At 47.5% G+C, this 21229-nt stretch overlaps 2 protein-coding genes across 2 annotated transcripts in view; one reads left to right on the top strand and one right to left on the bottom strand.

Annotated features, from left to right (window-relative positions):
* Positions 1-1630: 1630 nt before the first annotated feature.
* Positions 1631-16905, bottom strand: fpgt (fucose-1-phosphate guanylyltransferase). Its single transcript, XM_078219036.1, has 4 exons — positions 16745-16905; positions 11847-12014; positions 5626-5718; positions 1631-4288 (listed from the first exon to the last, which is right to left on the bottom strand). Exons 1-4 carry the CDS (start codon positions 16809-16811, stop codon positions 2847-2849), a joined length of 1770 nt encoding a protein of 589 aa, XP_078075162.1. The 5' UTR covers positions 16812-16905; the 3' UTR covers positions 1631-2846.
* Positions 16906-17059: 154 nt separating this feature from the next.
* The window catches only part of LOC144497594 (leucine-rich repeat and IQ domain-containing protein 3-like), a 58853-nt gene continuing 54683 nt past the window's right edge, over positions 17060-21229 (top strand). Inside the window, exons 1-2 of the mRNA XM_078219039.1 lie at positions 17060-17127; positions 17942-18003. The gene's annotated coding sequence lies outside the window, so the exon portion shown is untranslated. The remainder of the gene's footprint in view (positions 17128-17941; positions 18004-21229) is intronic.

Genomic DNA, 21229 nt, shown 5'->3' with positions numbered 1-21229 from the left:
AAACTCCGAGTACAGACCCAGAATCCTCAACCGTTCCTCATACGGCTCTTCATTCCAGGGATCATTCTTGTGAACCTCCTCTGGACCCTTTCCAAGGCCAGCACATCCTTCCTTAGATATGGGGCCCAAAACTGCTCACAATACTCCAAATGGGTCTGACCAGAGCCTTATGCAGCCTCAGAAGTCCATCCCTGCTCTTGTATTCTAGCCCTCTCGAAGGCAAATGCAATGCTAACATTGCATTTGCCTTCCTAACTGCCGACTGAACCTGTACATTAACCTTAAGAGAATGTTGAACAAGGACTCCCAAGTCCCTTTGTGTTTCTAATTTCCTAAGTATTTTCCCATTTAGAAAATAGTCTATGCCTCCATTCCTCCTTCCAAAGTACATAACCTCACACTTTTCCACATTGTATTCCATTTTGTCCTGTAACTGCTGTTGGAAATTTCCAGGAACTGTAACTGGTTCAGTGAGACTTACTTTTTGAATATAAAGGTAAGGGCTTGATTGAAATAATTTATGATTTCTTCCATGATTTAGAGGCATGACAGTCAATAAGATCACAACAATCTGATCAAGTGTCTCTGCCATATCAAATGAACCCACAATGTGTTTACCCAATCCCTATGGGTGATTCATGTCTTTATATCAGTCCACAGATGTGCGGGGTTAGGTTGATTGGCCATGGTAAATTGCCCCTTAGTGTCAGGGGGATTAGGAGGCTAAATATGTGAGGTTACGGGGATGGGACCTGGGTGGGACTATTGTTGGTGCAGGCTTGATGGGCCAAATGGCCTCCTTCTGCACTGTAGATTCTACGATTTATATAAATGACGAATAGGAGGCCCAACACAGATCCCTGTGGCATACCACTGGACACTGGCTTCCAGTCACTCAAGCAGCCTTCTGTCATCACCCTCTGTCTCCTACAGCTGAGCCAATTTTGAATCCACTTTATCAAATTACCCAGTATCCCATAGAAATTTACCTTCTTTACAAGTCTTCCATATCGGACCTTGTCAAAGGCTTTGCTGAAATCCATATAAACTACATCGACTGCACTACCCTCATCTACACACCTGGTCACCTCAAAAAATTCAATCAAATTTGTTAGGCGTGACTTCACTCTGACGAAGCCACGCTGACTATCCCTGATCAAACTTTGCCTCTCCAAGTCGAGATAGATGCTCTCCTTCAGAAGTTTCTCTAACAGGTTCCCTACCACCGACGTGAGACTTCCTGGTCTATAGTTGCCTGCTTTATCTCTACAACCCTTCTTAAAGAGCAGAACCACATTAGCTGTGTGTAGTATAAACCATTCCTTTTCTGATGTTTAGCTTGGTGCTGCAGAACTTGTGTTGCACAGTTAGACCTCAAAGTCAGTATCTTGATGTGTTTGTCAGCACTCACTTGATACAGAAGTTTTGAGAGGACAGAAAATGGAAATTGCAGAACAAAACCAGTGAATGCTGGACAGTGTTAATAATTTGCAATTTTTTTTCAGAAGTGGCTGAGAGACTCATTCCGAATAAATTGTTTTGCGACAAATAGTTAGAATTTTCAATTTAGAAATGGAGTATGAAAGATTTATTTAGAATAAATTAATAAAATCATATTTGTAGATTCCCAATTCAAAGGTTTAATTATATATAATATATATATATTATATACATACATACACACATACACAGACTTTTGCATTTGTGCAATCTTATCTATCCAAAGAAAACCCTAGAAATGTTTAACATAGTTACAAAAGGTAAAATAGAAAATAGGAGCAGCAGGAGGCCATTCTGCCCTTCGAGCCTGCTCCACCATTTGTAATGATCATGGGTGATCATCCAACTCAAAGCCTGATTCCTGCCTTCCCCCTCCCCCATATCCTTTCATTCCCCTTCACCCCAAATGATATAAATAACTGCTTCTTGAAAACACTCACGGTTTTGATCTCAACTCCTTTCTGTTAATGTTACTTTGTGAATGCATCACTCACTAAAGAGGTGAGAATAAAACAGTCACCCTCAAAAATCATAATCCAGCCCTCCAGAAAATCTTAAAGATTCCTCGAAAAAAATATATTTTGACCCCTGTTCCCTGATAACTGAAGTCCCTCATCACTGGTTCCGTTCCAGTAAATCTCCTTGGCAGCCTCTCTAAGGCACTGACATCTTTCTGAAAGTATGGTTGGAGCCACAATTGGATGCAATACTCCCACTGAGGCTCAACCAGTGATTTGTAAAGTTTTAGCATAACCTTTCGTACCTCTAATAATAAACCTGAGAATCCCATATGTTTTTAAGAACCTTATTGACTTAACCCCTCACCTTGAAAGATCTCTTATAAATACATCCCCAAGCCCTTACGTTCCTTCACCACCCCCTCCCCTTTAAAACTGCACTATTCACTTTAGTGTCATCTGAAAACTTAGAAATGTTGTCCCATATAACCAAGTTCAGCTGCAGGAGGAAACATAACTGGATAAAAGGAACACAGAAACAGGTAATTCCCTCCAAATAGTTTGAGCTGGTGTGCATACTCCACATCCCAGCCTATTAGCACATCCTTCTATTTCTTCCTCACACATAATGTTATCCAACTTCTCCCTCATCTCACTTGTTCCCTGTGATAACAAGTTCCAGATTCTTATCGCTGTCTGGCTAAAGACATTTTTTCTGAATTCCTTATTGAATTTATATCTTATATTTATAGGCTGTCATTTTCAGAGTTCCTCAAAGGTGGAAACGTCTTCTCTGTATCAACTCGTTCTGCAATTCTGCTATGATAGGAGTGAATTATTTATTGCTGCCTATTTTGGGGCATGATAAAAAGTTCCTGAATGAATGAATTATAAGGCCTTCAATTTGTTTTCCCCGGTATGTCTTCTCTGACTGATTTCTTCAGTGAGCTGCTTTCTGAAAATTAACATGCTCATCACTTCTTTGCGTTGGAGTATGTCTTCAATGGAAAGCAACTGACCATCATTCGGCAACTGATGGACCGATTTTCCCTGTAGAGCTTCGAACATCTCCAGGACAGCCGCCACTGAGTCTTCGGCCCTCGCGCGTGCAGCAGGGAAGATCCTGGCACTCCACAAGCTGGGACGTTTTCTCCCACTGTCCGAGAAAAGATGCTCGGAGATCTTCAAGCCCAGGCGCATGGCAGCCTCTTGGAAATTGAAGCCTAGCAGCTGCAGTTCATGGATCTCCGACAGTGATGGGACTGTACGCTTGAGGTTGTCTCCTGTCCCAAACATCACAGTGGCAAAACCTCCTGGGATGCACAGCGAGTGCAGGAAGGTGCCAGGGGGTATGGTGGAATTCTCTCTTACGCAGCACCCACTGACAATGCTGTTGGTGCCCACACAGCTACCCGGTCCCAGCCGGGAGTACTCAATTACACTGCCAGGAGACACATTGCACCCCTGTCCTATCAGGCTCTCAATGATGCATGGAATCTGGCCATTACTATCAGGGCAGAGCTGCCCAATTCCACTGGGGTCAGACAGCAGCCCAAGCTGTGCCCTCAGGGTCACATCTGCTGTCAAATGGTATATATATTCCTGGGCAGTGCCCAGGTGGTAGAATTTGGAATTGTTCAACATGGCCACATTAAGCGGTGTCCCTCGGAGACACTCGAAAATCTTCTGTCGAACTGCCACCAGCTGGTCCTCCTCCTGGCTAACATTGGCTGTGTTTCTGGTGTAATCTGCTGTGGCACCAGGCCCCAGCGCCTGGAGGAAGTCACCATAAGCATCAATCTCACAACTGAGGCTGCCAATCTCTCCAAGGATTGCCAGCAACTGCTTGGCTGTTGGACGATCAAAATAGTAGACACTGTCCGTGTAGACAAAATCCACCTCCTCGGTGTCTCCACCACTTGTGAGACTGTGGCCTGCCCTGCAGACTGCCCCCGTCTCCTGCATTGTCTCCACACTGGGCTTGTGCAGGAAGCGATGGCAGGTTTCATATTCCAGCTCCTTCTGAACACCCTGCACCCGGCCTGCCTCCAATACAAAGACGCCATGTGTGGTGCCAATGGATAAGGAGGATGGATGAGCAAGGGCAGTGAAACCAGGCCTGTTGAAGCATATAGCCTCAGTCTCACTAACGCTGTAGAGCTCAATGTCATCAGCACAGGTCACCAGGACTCCAGGTTTCATGTGGGTGGGGAAGTCAATGTACATCGCCAGTTTGAGCTCCAGCATTTGGTAAACAGGATTCCCCAGAGGCAGAGCGGTAAAAATCTTCCCCAATGCACTGGCACTCGGCAAACGTTGGCTGTAGCCCCCTACAACAAAAAAGGAATTAAATCATAGCGTGTGAATGCAAACACGTCCAGAATATGTTCAGATGCACCAGAGCTATTATTTTCTCAAATCCCTCCATGCCCATAACATCCTCCAGTCTGTACACCCCTCCCTATCTCTGTAATCTCCCCCAGCGCCTACACCCCGCCCTATCTCTGTAACATCCTCCAATCCCTACATCCCTCCCTATCTCTGTAACCTCCTCCAGCTCCTTTCCCCTCCCAATCTCGGTAACAACCTCTAGCCCTTACACCCCTCCCTACAGCTGTAACCTCGTCCTGCACCACACCCCTATCTCTGTAACATCCTCCAGCCTCCACACCCCGGGTCAGGTCACTGTCTGTGTGGAGTTTGCACATTCTCCTCGTGTCTGCGTGGGTTTCCTCCGGGTGCTCCGGTTTCCTCCCATAGTCCAAAGATGTGCGGGTTAGGTTGATTGGCTAGGTTAAAAAAATTGCCCCTTAGAGTCCTGGGATGTGTAGGTTAGAGGGATTAGCGGGTAAAATATGTGGGGGTAGGGCCTGGGTGGGATTGTGGTCGGTGCAGACTCGATGGGCCGAATGGCCTCCTTCTGCACTGTAGGGGTTCTATGATTTCTATCTCTTTACTCTCCTCCAGCCCCTATACCCCTCCCCATCTCTGTAACCTTCTCCAGCCCTACACTCCTCCCTATCTCTGTAACCTCCTCCAGCTCCTACATCCCTCCCTATTTCTGTAACTTCTTCCAGCCCCTAAACCCCTCCCTATCTCTGTAACCTCCTCCAATCCTACACCGTCCCTATTTCTGTAACTTCCTCCAGCTCCTGCACATTCCCAATATTTATTGCCCTATCATTTGCTGCCATGCCTTCAGCTGCCTGAATGCAAAGCTCTGAAATTCCCTTTCTTCAACTTTAATACACTCCTTACCTCTTTGACCAAGCTTTTAACTTAAAACATGTTTACATTAGTGTAGCGATGAACTAAGTTTTGATATATCTGTACGTCATGCTGTAATTCAGCCAGTGGGCTGTGAATGTGTTTCTAAAATAACAAAATACCATTTATTATTGTTATGGTATATACGCACGCGCGTATACGTGTGTGTGTGTGTGCACGTGCATGCGACTGGCTCTTGATATTCAGTACAGCCTCTTCAAATAATTGCAGGGCAAACTTCTTAAACTTTGACCCGTATGATCAATACCGAACAAGTTAAGCCCTCCTGTCTGGGAGCCCACAGACAGGGTGCTTAAACTTAGTTCACTACTTCGGAGTATCCCATGCTTAATTCAAACAATTACCCTTTTAACCCAGAGAAAAAGAGTTCAGTATTTACCAGCATGAATCAAAAGAACGGTGAAGCTATCCAACTTGTCTCCATAGAGTTCCTCTAATCGGTGAAGAGCACGGAGTGTAGACCCTCCATTTCCTGTGCAAAAACACACAAAAATGAACAACGTCCTTCAATCCCTTTATATAGTCTAAACTCTCAGCTATTCCCCTTCAAAAATGCCCTGCTGTCTTTGTTCACTCTGTAGTGTTCCATATAAGGGCAGCACACTGGCACAGCAGTTAGCACTGCTGCCTCACAGCGCCAGGGTCCCAGGTTCAATTCTGGCCTCAGGTCTCTGTCTGTGTGGAGTTTGCATTTTCTCTCAGTGTCTGCATGGGTTTTCTCCGGGTGCTCCGGTTTCCTCCCACAGTCCAAAGATGTGCAGGTTAGGTGGATTGGCTATGCTAAATTGCCCCTTAGTGTTGGGGGATTAGCAAAGTAAATGTGTAGGGTTACAGGAATAGGGTCTGGGTGGGATTCTGGTCAGTACAGACTCGATGGGCTGAAAGGTCTCCTTCTGTACTGTAGGGATTCTATGATTCATATATTGCAGAGGGGAGCAATTGGGTTGGACTTACAAACTTCCTCTCTGACTGGTCAATCTCATTGTTTGAAAGAGCCATTTCAACAAGTTATTCCACTCACATTCAGGCAGGTGGGTGATTAGCTGATATTTCCTATTTACTCTGAAATTGGGAAATTTCAATTGGTGTAAGAGAACATTAATTGGAATAAAAAGAATGTAAGATTAAAGCTAGAGTGCAGGCCTTAGTTAGAACATAATTGAGAATAATTCACCTAATTAAAACACAACAGGTGAAATGCTCCAGCACGTGGGTGCTGATGGCCACCAGGCCTGAGCCTGCATGGAGGAGAGCAGTGGTTACAGAGTGGCCATGATACCATGGTGCAGAAAGCTATTCAAGTAGTGGGAGCAAACAGAGATGGGTACAGTATCGTCACAGGGATGGACACAGTTTTCTGCAGAAGGCAGTGTTGCTGCCCGATGTCAGGGTTTGGGACATGATCACATTTTGCTTCTTCTGCAAATCACTTTAAATCTGTCCCCCATCTTTCTCGACATTTTTACAAGCGGGAATAGTTTCTCCCTATCTATCATGTCCAATCACCTCATGGACATCTCTTATCAAATCTCCTGTCGGCCCCTTTTCTCTCCAAGGAGAACAATTCCAGCCTCTCCAAACTATCCTCATAACTGAAGTTTCTCATCCCTGGGATCATTCTTGAAAACCTCTTTTTGATTTGATTTATTATTGGAATAGTGAAAAGTTTGTTTCTCGAGCGCTATATAGACAAAACATAATGTTCATAGAGTACATAGCGGAGAAGAAAACGATAGGATGCAGAATTTAGTGTTGCAGTTACAGATAGGGTGAAGAGAAACGTCAGCTTAATATATGATAGGACCATTCAGAAGTCTGATGGCAGCAGGGAAGAGATGTTCTTTAGTCGGTTGGTATGCATTTTTAGGCTTTTGTATCTTTTTCCAGACAGAAGGTGGAGGAGAGAATGTCCGGGGTGCACAGGGTCCTTGATTATGTTGGCTGATTTTCTGAGGTAGCGGGAAGTGTAGACGGAGTCAATGGGTGGGAGGCTGCTTTATGTGATGGACTGAGCTACGATAACAACCCTTTATTAGTTTCTCGCAGTCTTGGTCAAAGCAGGGGCCAGACCAAGCTGTGAAAGGATGTTTTCTATGGTAAAAACAAATTACTGCGGATGCTGGAATCTGAAACCAAAAGAGAAAATGCTGGAAAATCTCAGATCTGGCAGCATCTGTAAGGAGAGAAAAGAGCTGACGTTTCCAGTCCAGACGACCCGATGTCAAAGGCCAAAAGCTTTGACAAAGGGTCGTCTGGACTTGAAACGTCAGCTCTGTTCTCTCCTTACAGATGCTGCCAGACCTGCTGAGATTTTCCAGCATTTCCTCTTTTGCTTTCTATGGTACATCTGTAAAAATGGGTAAGAGTTATAGTGGACATGCTGAATTTCCTTAGCCTTCTGAGAAAGTAGAGGCGTTGGTGGGCTTTCTTAACTACAGCATGGCATCCAAGGACCAGGAAAGATTGGTGTTCTGAACACCTAGAAACTTAAAGCTCTCGACCAATAGGGACATGTCCTCAACTACGTTTCCTGAAGTCAATGATTATCTCCATTTTACTGACATTGAGGGAGAGATTGTCATCGCACCATTTCATCAGATTCTCTCATTTCTGTACTCCGTCTCGTCATTGTTTGAGATTCGACCCACTACAGTGGTGTCATCAGCAATCTTGAAGATGAAGTTGGAGCAGAATTTGGCCACTCAGTCAGAAGTGTACAAGGAGTATAGCAAGGGGCTGAGGACACAGCCAGGCAGGGTATTGAGGATAATCGTGGAGGTGTTGTTGTTGTCTATCCTTACTAATTGAGGTCTGTGGGTTAGGAAGTTCAGAATCCAGTCGCAGAGGAGCTGAGCCCTAGGCCGCAGAATTTGGAGATGAGTTTTGTTGGGACAGTGGTGTTGAAGGCTGAGCTGTAATCAATGAATAGGAGTCTGACATAAGTGTCCTTGTTATCCAGGTGTTCCAGAGTTGAGGGCAGGGCCAGAGAGATGACGTCTGCTATGGATCTGTTGTGACGATAAGCGAACTGCAGTGTATCCAGGCAATCTGGGAGACCTTCAATGATCTATGCGTATATACACCCAGATGTCTCTGCTCCTGCACCACTTTAATAATTATATCCTTTTTTTTATATTGGATTTCCATGTTCTCCCTATCAAACATCTTCGTATTCAACTTCATCAGACACTTATCTGCCCACTCACCCAACTTGTCTATGTGCTTTTGATATTCTACGCTGTCCTCTTCACAATTTACAATGCTTTCAAGTTTTGTGTCATCCGCAAATTTGAAATTGTCCCCTACACACCAAGATCCAGATGATTAATATTTATCAAGCAAAACAAGGGTCCCAATTCCAGCCACTTGGAAACTCCACTACAAACCTGCCTCCAGTCCAAAAAATAATCACGGGCTGGATTTTATGGCCTCGCTCGGGTGAGATCATAAAGTCCTGCCCGAGGCCAACGGAGATTTCTGTTCCGAGAACCTCGCCCTCCCCGGATTTGTTTTCTTAAAGTATAAATTGTTGTTCCTTTACATTTGGTTTTCTTGCAAATTGTTCTGATGAGCGCAAGACAAAAAGCTTCAACAACATGTGCTTTTTTTTCACCATGATTCAAGAGCTATATTACCAAACAACCATGAGTTTCTATTCGGCATCTTTCCTGTCAACTATTTTATTATATGCGCTCGTGCTTTTTTATTAGTATGACCATTTCAGCAATCTTGTTCTGCCATGTAATCTGTTCCGTTCTCTGCCCGAATTGCTATTGTGCCTGGTTCTCTCTGGCACAACTCCTTCAACTGGGAGGCTTCATTTTCCAATCTTTTCTTTTCATCTCATTTTCCAATCTCTTCTTTTCATCTTCTGCATGGACCTGAGCAGTACTTTTATTTAATGCATCTGCTTTCTCTTGTGCCTGTGTTTTGCACTCAGCCGCTGCCAATTGGGGTTTGGTTTGAGCCAGTTCCAGCTCGATTTCCAGCAATGTTCCTTTTTAATAACTCTTCTTTATCTTGATATTTGTCTGAAATACCCTAAATTAGCTATTTTAGCTGGCTCCTCTTTGTTGAGCTCTCTGCAGCGAATGCAGTCTTCAAGCTGTTTCTACATTTGTTGCAGCTTAGTTTTATTTCCCAACTCTGTTGCTTTCCTAATCTCTCACTGAATTGAGAGCTGTTTTGTCTGGATCCGATGATTAAGGTATGCTTCTTGGTTTCTGATTTTCATTCTCAATATGTGCAAGTTAAACACTGCTTTTGCAATCCATCCAGTTGGTCCATTTCTAAGTTTCTTCCAAGGTGAATCCATCAGTCCCTTCTAACAACATCTGATCACAATCTCTTCCTATTTATGCTTTGTATATTTTCAAACAACTGTCATGTTCTTTTTGTTGTAGTTGCAATGAATTCTACTATGTTCAACATTTCTTCCTTCTTCTTGTTATATTTATCAGACAATTCTCCTGAATTGCTAATTTGTTCCAACTGTTGTGTTCTCAACGATAAATGAAAAGAAAAAGTGCACAATTGCGTGAAGATTAGTGGCAGGTCAGAGACTGGACATTTTTTTTAAAAATCAGCAAAGAGTTACTACAAAGTAATAAGGAGAGAGAAATTAGAGTATGAGAGAAAGGTAGCTAGAAATATAAAAACAGATAGTAAGACTTTCCACAAGTATTTAAAAAGTAATAGCAAATAGATTGAGCATTGACCCTCTCAAATCTGGGGAATTAATAATGGTAAATAAAATGGTGGAATTGTTGAACAGATAATTTGTATCCAGCATCACTGCAGAAGACAAAATTAACATCTCAGAAATGTTTGAAAATCAAGAGATGAAAAGGAAGGGAGGAACTTAAAACAATTACAATCACCAGGGAAAGGGTATGAAGAAAATTATTAGAATTAAAGGCTGAAAAGACCCCAGGACCCGATGGACTTCATCCTAGGGTGTTAAATGAAGTTGCTGCAGAGATTTTCTTTTTATTCATTATTAATATTTCATTTGTGGGACATGAGCGTCACCAGCTGGCCAGCATTTCTTGCCCATCCCTACTTGCTCGTGAGCAGTTGAGAGTTGCTGTGGCTCTGAAGTCACTTGTAGGCCAGACCAGGTAAAGACGGCAGATTTCCTTCCCTAAAGGACATTAGTGAACCAGATGGGTTTTTCCGATAATCGACAATCATTTCATCAGTAGATTCTTAATTCCAGATATTTTTTATTGAATTCAAATTCCACCATCTGCCATGGTGGGATTCGAACCCTGGTTCCCAGAACATTTGCTGAGTTTCTGGATTAATAATCCAGCAATAATACCACTAGGCCATCGCCTCCTTCCACAGTAGATGCATTGTTTGAAACTTTCCAAAATCCTTAGATTGTGGAAACGTTCTATTAGATTGGAAACTAGTGAATGCAGCTCCTCTATTCAAGAAAAGGAGACAGTAAGCAGAAACTGCTGGACAGTTACCCTCACATCTAGCATAGGGAAAATTCCAGAATCATTTTTTAATTAATTTGTGGGACATGGGCATTGCTGGCTGGCCAGCGTTTATTGCCCATCCCTAGTTGCCCTTGAGAAGGTGCTAATGAGCTGCCTTCTTGAATCGCTGCAATCCACGTTAGTTGATTATTAAGAAGTCTTCTCAATGAATATTTTGTCGTCTTCATTGAGGAGAGGGACGATGCAGTCATTCTAGTTAAAGAGAAGTGTGAAATGTTTGATACAATAAGCATAATGTGAGAGGCAGTACAAATCACCAGGGCCAGATGGATTGTATCCCAGGCTGTTGAAGAAAGCCAGGGAGGACATAGTGAATGCTCATAGGATCATTTGCCAACCTTCACTAGATACACGTAAAGTACCAGGGGTTTCGAGGTTTGAAAATTATTGAAAAAGTGTGTGAGGGATAGGCCAGAAAACTACAGCCCAGTCAGTCTGACTTTGGTGCTGACCAAATCATTGGAGACAATTTAAGAGAGGATAAACTGTCACTTAGAAAGGCACGGATTGATCAGGGATAGTCAGCATGCTTTTGTTAGGGGACGACTGTGTCTCACTAACTTAATATAATTTCTTGAGGAAGAAAGATGAAGAATTGATGAAGGTAGTGCAGTGAATGTTGTAATGCATGGATTTCAGCAAGGCATTTGACAAGGTCCCACATGGCAGACTGGCCAAAAAATGAGATCTCATGGGATACAGGGGAAGGTGGCAGTTGGATCCAAAATTGGCTCAATTATAAGAAACCAAAGATGGATGGATGTTTTTTGTGCATGGAAAACAGTTTCCACAGGGCTCAGTGTTGGGACCCTTGCTGTTTGTTGTATATGTTAATGATTTAGACTTAAATGTGGGAGGCATGATTGGAAAATCTGCAAATAACAAAAATTGGCTGTGTACTTGATAGTGAAGAGGAAATAATTTCTTCTTTCTTTAATCGCTCCACCGCTGGGGACTGTGCCCGAGTCTCAAATTCTGGAATTACCTCCCTACACCTCTCTTACCATTGGACATAATACTCCAGCTGAGGGTATAGTGAGAGTTTAGCAACTTTCTAGTTCATCATTTTGTACATGATAGGAGCACTTACCAATTTTTGGTCCAATGGGATCAGCAAATACATGATACTGCACACCGAGGGGAAGCTCATTCCTCTCCAGCTTGCTGCTGATCTGCTGCTCGAACACCAGTTCTTGTCTGCCATCAGCAGCTGTAATGACCACAATGTCCCAGAACTCACCAGGAGTCACCTCCTTTCCTGGTCAAAAAAAAATTGGAAAAGAAAGCTGACACAAAGCAGTGATTCATCAGTAGCCAGGAAAGTGAACCAAATTCTCTTGCTCACATAAGAACACAGAATTGGGAGCAGGAGTAGGCCATTCAGCCCCTTGAATCTGCTTCGCCATTCTACAAGATTATAGCTAATTGGATTATAAACTCATTTCCACTTTCCTGCCTATTCCCCTGAATCATTGACTCTCCTGTCTATCCAAAATGCCTTCACTGCTTTCTGGGGAAGAGAATTCCAAAGGCTAATGACCCTTTGAGAGAAAAAATAAAATGTTCCTTAGCTCAGTCTTAAATGAGCCTTAGTTTTTAAACTGTGGCCACTTGTTCTAGATTCCCCACAAGTGAACATCCACCTTGTCAATTTCCGTCAGGTTCTTATGTTTCACTAAGGTCACCTCTCATTCTTCTAAACTCCAATAGTTATCAGCCCAACCTGTTCAACCTTTCCTCATAAGATAAACTCCTCATCCCAGGCACAAAAACAGAAAATGCTGGAAATACTCAGCAGGTCTGAAAGCCTCTATGGAGAGAGAATAGTGCCAACATTTCAAGTCAGGATGACCTTCAGAGCTCTCAACAGAATCTTCCCCATCACTGCAAGTTCCTTTCTAGCCCCGAGTATATACCTCGAAATAAAAGCGAATCTGAAACCAAAAGAGAAAGCGCTGGAAAATCTCAGCAGGTCTGGCAGTATCTGTAAGGAGAAAAGAGCTGTCGTTTCAAGTCCAGATGACCCCTTTGTCAAAGCTGAAAGGCATAGAAAGTGGGAAATATTTATACTGCAGGGGGAGGGAATGAAAGATGAGTCAGAGCTAGAAAAACAAGGGGAAAGGCTGCTGATGGCAGCCCATAGAGAGAATAGAAAGTGTCAATGGCCAAACGGCAGAGAAGTTGAAATCAGAGGGTAAACTGTGACAGATATCCTTAACCCTGGCACTAGACAGGCAATATATGGAGATGCCGGCATTGGACTGGGGTAAGCACAGTAAAAAGTCTCACAACACCAGGTTAAAGTCCAACAGGTTTATTTGGTAGCACAAGCTTTCGGAGCGCTGCTCCTTCATCAGGGAAGTGAGGACTTGTGTTCACAAACAGGCCATATACAGACACAAACTCAATTTACAAGATAGTGGTTGGAATGCGAGTCTTTACAGGTAATCAAGTCGTAAAGATACAGACAATGTGAGTGGAGGGCCAAGCACAAGTTAAAGAATGTGTATTGTCTCCAGCCAGGACAGTTAGTGAGATTTTGCAAGCCCAGGCAAGTCGTGGGGGTTACAGATAGTGTGACATGAACCCAAGATCCCGATTGAGCCGTCCTCATGCGTGCAGAACTTGGCTATCAGTTTCTGCTCAGCGATTCTGCGTTGTCGTGTAGGCCTTCTTGGAGAACGCTTACCCGAAAATCAGAGGCTGAATGCCCGTGACTGCTGAAGTGTTCCCTGACTGGATAAGAACACTCCTGCCTGGTGATTGTCGAACGGTGTTCATTCATTCGTTGTCTTGGTGTCTGCATGGTCTCCCCAGTGTACCATGCCTCGGAACATCCTTTCCTGCAGCGTATCAGGTAGACAACGTTGGCCGAGTCGCAAAAGTATGTACCATGTACCAGGTGGATGGTGTTCTCATGTGAGACGATGGCATCTGTGTCGATGATCCAGCATGTCTTGCAAAGGTTGCTGTGGCAGGGTTGTGTCGTATCGTGGTCACTGTTCTCCTGAGGGCTGGGCGGACAATGGTCTGGTTGAGGATGTGCGGTTGTTTGAAGGCAAGAGATGGGGGTGTGGCGATGGCCTTGGCGAGATGTTCGTCTTCATCAATGACATGTTGAAGGCTCCGGAGAAGATGTCGTGGCTTCTCCGCTCCGGGGAAGTACTGGACGACGAAGGGTACTCTGTCCACCGTGTCCCGTGTTTGTCTTCTAAGGAGGTCGGTGCAGTTTTTCACTGTGGCACGTCGGAACTGTCGATCGATGAGTTGAGCACCATATCCTGTTCTTATGAGGGCGTCTTTCAATGTCTGTAGGTGTCTGTTGCGATCCTCCTCATCCAAGCAGATCCTGTGTATAGAGGGCTTGTCCGTAGGGGATGGCTTCTTTAACGTGTTTAGGGTGGAAGCTGGAGAAGTGGAGCATCGTGAGGTTATCTGTGGGCTTGCGGTACAGTGAAGTGCTGAGGTGACCGTCCTTGAGGGAGATGCGAGTGTCCAAGAATACAACCGATTCCGGAGAGTAGTCCATGGTGAGTCTGATGGTGGGATGGAACTTGTTGATGTCATCATATAGTTGTTTCAGTGATTGTTCACCATGAGTCCAAAGGCAGAAAATGTCATTGATGTATCTAATGTATAGCATCGGTTGAAGGTCCTGTGCGGTGAAGAGGTCTTGTTCGAACCTGTGCATAAAGATGTTGGCATATTGAGGTGCGAATCTGGTTCCCATGGCTGTTCCATGCATCTGGATGAAGAACTCATTGTTGAAGGTGAAGATGTTGTGGTCCAGGATGAAGCAGATGAGTTGCAGAATTGCATCTGGAGATTGGCAGTTGTCCGCGTTGAGTACTGAGGCAGTTGCAGCAATGCCGTCGTTGTGGAGGATGCTGGTGTAGAGTGCCGAGACATCCATTGTGACGAGGAGTGCTCCTGGTTCAACTGCTCCATGTGTGCTGAGTTTCTGTAGGAAGTCCGTAGTGTCATGACAAAAGCTGGGGGTTCTTTGTACAATTGGTTTCAGGATGCCCTCAACATAGCCGGAGAGGTTCTCACAGAGTCCGAGGCATGGTACATTGGGGAGACCATGCAGACGCTAGGACAACAGATGAATGAACAATGCTCGACAATCACCAGGCAGGGGTGTTCCCTTCCAGTCGGGGAGCACTTCAGCAGTCACGGGCATTCAGCCTCTGATCTTCGGGTAAGCGGCCTTCATGACACACGACAACGCAGAATCACTGAGCAGAAACTGATAGCCAAGTTCCACACACGAGGACAGCCTCAACCGGGGTCTTGGGTTCATGTCACACTATCAGTAACCCCCACGACTTGCAAAATCTCACTAGCTGTCCTGGCTGGAGACAATACACATCTCTTTAACTTATGCTTAACCCTCTCTCCACTCATATTGTTTGTACCTTTAAGACTTGATTACCTGTAAAGACTCGCATTCCAACCATTATCTTGTAAATTGAGTTTGTGTCTGTATATGCCCTGTTTGTGAACACAAGTCCTCACTTCCCTGATGAAGGAGCAGCGCTCCGAAAGCTTGTTGGACTTGGTGTTGTGAGACTTCTTACTAAACAGGCAACACAGACTTCTGGACTCATACTCTCACCTGCGGAGAACTGTATCAACCCTTCTGACTATTCCGTTCCCTGATTCCACCACATTACTTATTCCCCCCACTTGTACCAAGGTCGGTCTCTCCCCCATCCTAGTCTCCGCTCTCACCCATACAAGCTGCAAGAATGTTGAACCTTTTCAACAACAGCGAGGGCTGAGGCTCCTCCACCTTGTACCTAAACTCCCATACCTGTCTCATCACAGTCAGACCTTCTCGCCCCTGACCAAGGACCAAACTAGATGACCCTGGCCTTTGGTTGTGCCTGCTTTCCTGAACCAATTGGTGAGGTAACATTCCCCCAGCCTGCCGGTGTCTCTGAAGCTCAGCCTCCAACTAATTCACCCCGGAAAGTGCCGGCTCCTGGTGGGATCTATGGGCACCTCCATCAAAGCAGCTCCGGTCTCTGGGGAGCCATCAAGGGGCACAGGGTGAACAGGGAGCAGGCAGAGCCGGGGAGGGGGGCAGCACAGGGGAGACACAGACTGAGGGGGCAGGGGGCAGACTGAGGGGGGAGGGGACAGGCTGAGGGGGAGGGGGCAGGGGTCAGTCTGGGGGAGGGTGGGGGGGTCTGTCGGGGGCAGGGGTCCGTTGGGGAGGTGGGGGCTGTCTGGGGGAGTGAGGGGTCAGTCTGGGGGAGTGAGGGGTCTGTCTGGGGGAGGGAGGGGTCTATCTGGGGGAGGGAGGGGTCTGTCTGGGGGAGGGAGGGGTCTGTCTGGGGGAGGTGGGGTCTGTCTGGGGGAGGGAGGGGTCAGTCTGGGGGAGGGAGGGATCTGTCTGGGGGAGGTGGGGTCTGTCTGGGGGAGGGAGGGGTCTGTCTGGGGGAGGTGGGGTCTGTCTGGGGGAGGGAGGGGTCTGTCTGGGGGAGGGAGGGGTCTGTCTGGGGGAGGGAGGGGTCTGTCTGGGGGAGGTGGGGTCTGTCTGGGGGAGGGAGGGGTCTGTCTGGGGGAGGGAGGGGTCTGTCTGGGGGAGGGAGGGGTCTGTCTGGGGGAGGGAGGGGTCTGTCTGGGGGAGGTGGGGTCTGTCTGGGGGAGGGAGGGGTCAGTCTGGGGGAGGGAGGGATCAGTCTGGGGGGGTGAGGGGTCAGTCTGGGGAGGTGAGGGGTCAGTCTGAGGGAGTGAGGGGGTCAGTCTGGGGGGGTGAGGGGTCTGTCTGGGGGGGGTGAGGGGTCAGTCTGGGGGGGTGAGGGGTCTGTCTGGGGGAGGTGAGGGGTCAGTCTGGGGGGGTGAGGGGTCTGTCTGGGGGGGGTGAGGGGTCAGTCTGGGGGGGTGAGGGGTCTGTCTGGGGGAGGTGAGGGGTCAGTCTGAGGGAGTCAGTCTGGGGGGGTGAGGGGTCTGTCTCCAGGGCTCAGCCCGCCCCCGCACCTCGCAGCTTCTGGAAGTTTCCGAGCCGCCCCCGGCTCGCGCTCCGCACTCTCTCCGCCGCACCCATTGTCCCGGGGTCAGGGGTCAGCCCGCGGGAGAGACCATCCGCCCCGGGGGGGGGAGGGGGGATAGCGCGGGGCCGCCGCACTGACTCAGTGTTGATGATATGATAAACCCAATGTGAGAGAGTGTGTAATAAACCCAGTGTGAGACAGAGAGACACAGAGTGTTCATCATGGAGCAATGGGGAAGGTTCAGGGGGGAGCGGGGAGTGGTTGCTGCCATCGTCACTGCGCCTGCGCCGCAGCGGCGCTCAGTCGCCATAGCAACGGGAGCTGGACATGGCGGCTGAGCGAAACAGCCTCAAAGTGCAGCGCAGCAAGGCGAGTGTGGCCGCGGCAGCCCGGCCCGGGAACCACAGCCTACCGGGGGCTCCTAACCCGAACACAGGCCGCTGGCCCCGCTCCGCCCGCCCCCAGTCCCCGCTCCGCCCGCCCCCAGTCCCCGCTCCGCCCGCCCCCAGTCCCCGCTCCGCCCGCCCCCAGTCCCCGCTCCGCCCGCCCCCAGTCCCCGCTCCGCCCGCCCCCAGTCCCCGCTCCGCCCGCCCCCAGTCCCCGCTCCGCCCGCCCCCAGTCCCCGCTCCGCCCGCCCCCAGTCCCCGCTCCGCCCGCCCCCAGTCCCCGCTCCGCCCGCCCCCAGTCCCCGCTCCGCCCGCCCCCAGTCCCCGCTCCGCCCGCCCCCAGTCCCCGCTCCGCCCGCCCCCAGTCCCCGCTCCGCCCGCCCCCAGTCCCCGCTCCGCCCGCCCCCAGTCCCCGCTCCGCCCGCCCCCAGTCCCCGCTCCGCCCGCCCCCAGTCCCCGCTCCGCCCGCCCCCAGTCCCCGCTCCCAGTCCCTTAACCCCGCCCTTGTCCCCGCCCCCTGGCCACTAACCCGCCCCTAGTCCCTTGAGCCCGCCCCCATGTCCCTGACCCCGCCCCCATGTCCCTCATCCCACTCCCAGCCCAGTAAACATTGCTAATGCAGGCTACTGAGTCATCGTCCTTTTTGGGATCTTTCTGTGTGCGAATTGGCTGTCACACATCCTGCATTTCAACAGTGAGCAAGATGTCATTGTGAAAGATTTGTAACATACTGAGGTGGGGAAAGACACTGCCAAAATGCAAGTTCTATAAATTCAAACCTTTCTGTCCACTTCCAGAGTAACAAACCATTTAAGATCGACACAGAACAAGAACAGGGGCTGCTGGAAAAGCTCAGCAGGTCTGGCAGCGTGTGTAAGGAGAGAAAGCAGATTTATCGTTTCGAATCCTTTGGCTCTTCGTCAGACCTGAATGGAGGGAGAATGTGTTCGATTTTAAACTGTACCTGGGAGAGATTGCAGCAAGAAGTAGCAAATTTAAGAACAAAAGAGATAGAAACATGGAAGACAGGAGCAGGAGGAGGCCATTTGGCCATTCAAGCCTGCCCCACTCCTCATTATGATCATGGCTGATCATCCATAGAATCATAGAAACCCTACAGTGCAGAAAGAGGCCATTTGGCCCATCGAGTCTGCACCGGCCACAATCCCACACAAGCCCTACCCCAATATCCCGACATCTTTACCCACTAATCCCTCTAACCTACGCATCTTAGGACACTAAGGGGCAATTTTAGCATGGCCAATCAATCTAAATGGTCAACCTAACCAATTCAACTCGATAGCCTAATCCTGCTTTCTCCCCATGACCTTTGACCCCATTTGCCCCAAGATGGTCTGGTGTTTGCGGGGTTTGGGAGGCGTGTTGAGGCAATACATGTTTGGGATGTTTAAAATAAAGGGTTTGATGGAGGAGAAAGATTAAAATCTAAACTCACTGAGCTCAAAATTGAGTCCTGAGGGCTGCAACGTGCCCAGTTGGAAGATGTGGTGCTGCTTCTCCAGATTGCGCTGGGTTTCACGGGGACATTGCAGCAGGATCCAGAAGCTGGGCTTTAATTATTTGTATGGTAGAAATCAGTTCAATTTTTAAACTAACTGTCTTTGACTGTCCCTCTCTGCGTGTGTGGAACACTCTGGAATTGACCAAATTTGGCTCAAGATGGGGGAGACCAGCAGCAATTTTAAAAAAATACATATGGTAGCAATTTGACAAGATTCTCAAATGAGTTAAATGGAGGCAGGTTCAATTGAGACTTCCAAAAGGGAATTGGGTAATTTCTTGAAACAGGCTACATGGAAAAATCGGGGCAGGTTCACGAAGTAAATTATTCCTTCAGAGGGCTATCATGGCGATGATGTGCCAATGGTCTCCTTGTATGATTCTATGGGTACAAGTCTCCTGTCTGCATGCTAAGTTCTCCCGTAAATGGAAAAAGCGGAGTGTTTCCCATTGGTGTTAGCAGTACCTGTCAGGTGGGATTCATCCACCTTTACCATTTAAATTTATCCATGTCACAAATCATGCCTGCCAGCCTGGCTTTCCAGAGATCGGGGTGCCGATTTTAAAGGATGCCCCGGTCTCTGAGAGTTAGGCTCCTCCCCGCCCCAACAATAGATATGGCGACTCCCACTGACAAGGGTGCACCCCCAACCTCTCCTGTGGCATCCTATCCCCCCAACCACTGAAAGTATGGGTTACCCAAACCATGCAGACATGAGGGTGAGCTGACTCCCTCCTCCACTAGCCAGCACCTCAAACCTCACCACAAGAGAGGTGCTCTGAGATGGGGTGCCCAGGCCCCACACCCGTCCCTAGGCCCGTCCCCTTTAGGCCCCACCCCTTCAGTGGCACCTCGTGGCAGTGCCAACCTTACATTGGCACCCTGCTACTGACACCCTGGCAGGGACACCCTGCCCTTGTGCCTTGGACTCCGAGGGGGAGCAGGGAGATAAGTGCTGTGCCCATGTATTCTCTGCTGCTGCCAAGTGCTTGCCTTTGTTCCTAACTGCAATGTTTAGAAACATATTGCTTTTGATTGACAGATTGGATCAATTACCCACCAGCTATGAAGTTTCACTTTCTCTTTTCTAAGTGCAATATTTAGAAAGCACTGTGATGGGAAAGAAAAAGAAACAAAGCTCCTGTGTTGTACCTGTTAATTCTCAGATACTTTCAACCAGTTTACTTACTCCAAGGTTTTACCCCGGTGCCCTTATTTGCAAGGTGGACAAAGGACAAACACAAGTAAAGGTTCAACAAGTTTATTAATAATAACACTATTAACCCTTAAATTACCCACATAAAACAAGAGGATACCCCAGATTTAAGTATACTACCCGTAAAGATGGCTTGGTTAAACTGCAGGCCCGATTCTCTGAGTCCCTCTGGTCTGTCGTCACGAAGGTGAGTCTCGATGGCAGCTTCTTCCTTCTCTGGTCAGTCTTCCGAATGGTCACAACTGCCTCCCTCGTCGAGTCTTCGCTGCTGTGTGCCTCTGAGTGTGTCCCTTTATCCCCAGCCTGCTTGCCTTTCCAGAAACGTCTCTGGCTTCCGGCCAATGAGATCCCAGGAGGGGGTTCCAATACCCAGTGGGTTTCTTGATGTCTGCCTGACAGGACACCAGGGTCCGCCCCCCAGGTGTCCATCTCCATGCTGTTGAACTTGTTATCAGATAAGGTATCTACAGGAACTCTTGGTAACGGAAAGTCTGCCCGATCTGGGCTTCTAACAAAATACCGGTGCATTTCAATGAGGTGCCATGATCTCCTGCGAAGTCTCAAGTAGAGTGTAACGACCTTTGATGGGTGGTTGATGGGTCAGGCCCAGACATGTTTGTGTAATTGTACAATTGGCCTGCCTGAGGTTTGACTGTGTTTGATTTTAATATGCCCAATTCTTTAATTTAGGATATCCAATTTTATCAGCCTTAAAACTAGGCCCTGTTTATATCACCACACCTGGCTAGTGGACAATTGGTCCAATCTGTGAATCAAAGGCTATTTAAAGATAATGGAATGTGACATTGAATGAACACAAAGCTTTTCGAGGCTTTTGAACTTTCCAGGAAGGCTCAGAGACTGGAAAGAAATCAGTGTTAAAATGGGGCTGAATGAACCAGTTGGTGGAATGGGGAGATACATGAGGCTTAGTGGATTGTGTCTGCTACGAACTGTCTGATCTGCTGTGCAGCTGTCAATCAGAGCAGATCAAAGTTGTCAGGCTGCACCCGCTGCTCATTCAAGCCACAAAAGGAATCCCCCCAGTGAAACTGACATCACCTGTCAGTCTGAGAACTTCAAAGGGATCTTCTCAAACCTGGGGCTTCTGAGAGAGAGAAAGGCCAACCCCATCTGCAGAATGGATTGCTGCTGTGATTTTGAAGGCTTCCAGGTGTCCATGAGACATGGATATTAAAGTGACCAGGACACTTCAAGGGTTTCACAATGCACAGACAGGAATCAATTCCAGCCTCCCGGACTACCTGGATCCACTACAGTTTGCCTACTGCCACAACAGGCCCACTGCAGACGCCATTTCCCTGGCCCTGCATTCAACCCTGGAAC

This window comes from Mustelus asterias, chromosome 8, assembly GCF_964213995.1.
Source record: "Mustelus asterias chromosome 8, sMusAst1.hap1.1, whole genome shotgun sequence".
In the NCBI taxonomy this organism is placed as follows: domain Eukaryota; kingdom Metazoa; phylum Chordata; class Chondrichthyes; order Carcharhiniformes; family Triakidae; genus Mustelus; species Mustelus asterias.
This window is presented reverse-complemented; position numbering and strand designations above follow the sequence as displayed.

Bases quoted from the DNA above. Each gene is read 5' to 3' on its own strand.
- fpgt (XM_078219036.1), bottom strand. From the start codon at position 16,811: ATGGGTGCGGCGGAGAGAGTGCGGAGCGCGAGCCGGGGGCGGCTCGGA. The intron at 12,015-16,744 runs GTGCGGGGGCGG...TTTTTTGACCAG, and splicing joins AAACTTCCAGAAGCTGCGAG to GAAAGGAGGTGACTCCTGGT. The intron at 4,289-5,625 runs GTAAATACTGAA...TTTTTGTTGTAG, and splicing joins CGTTCTTTTGATTCATGCTG to GGGGCTACAGCCAACGTTTG.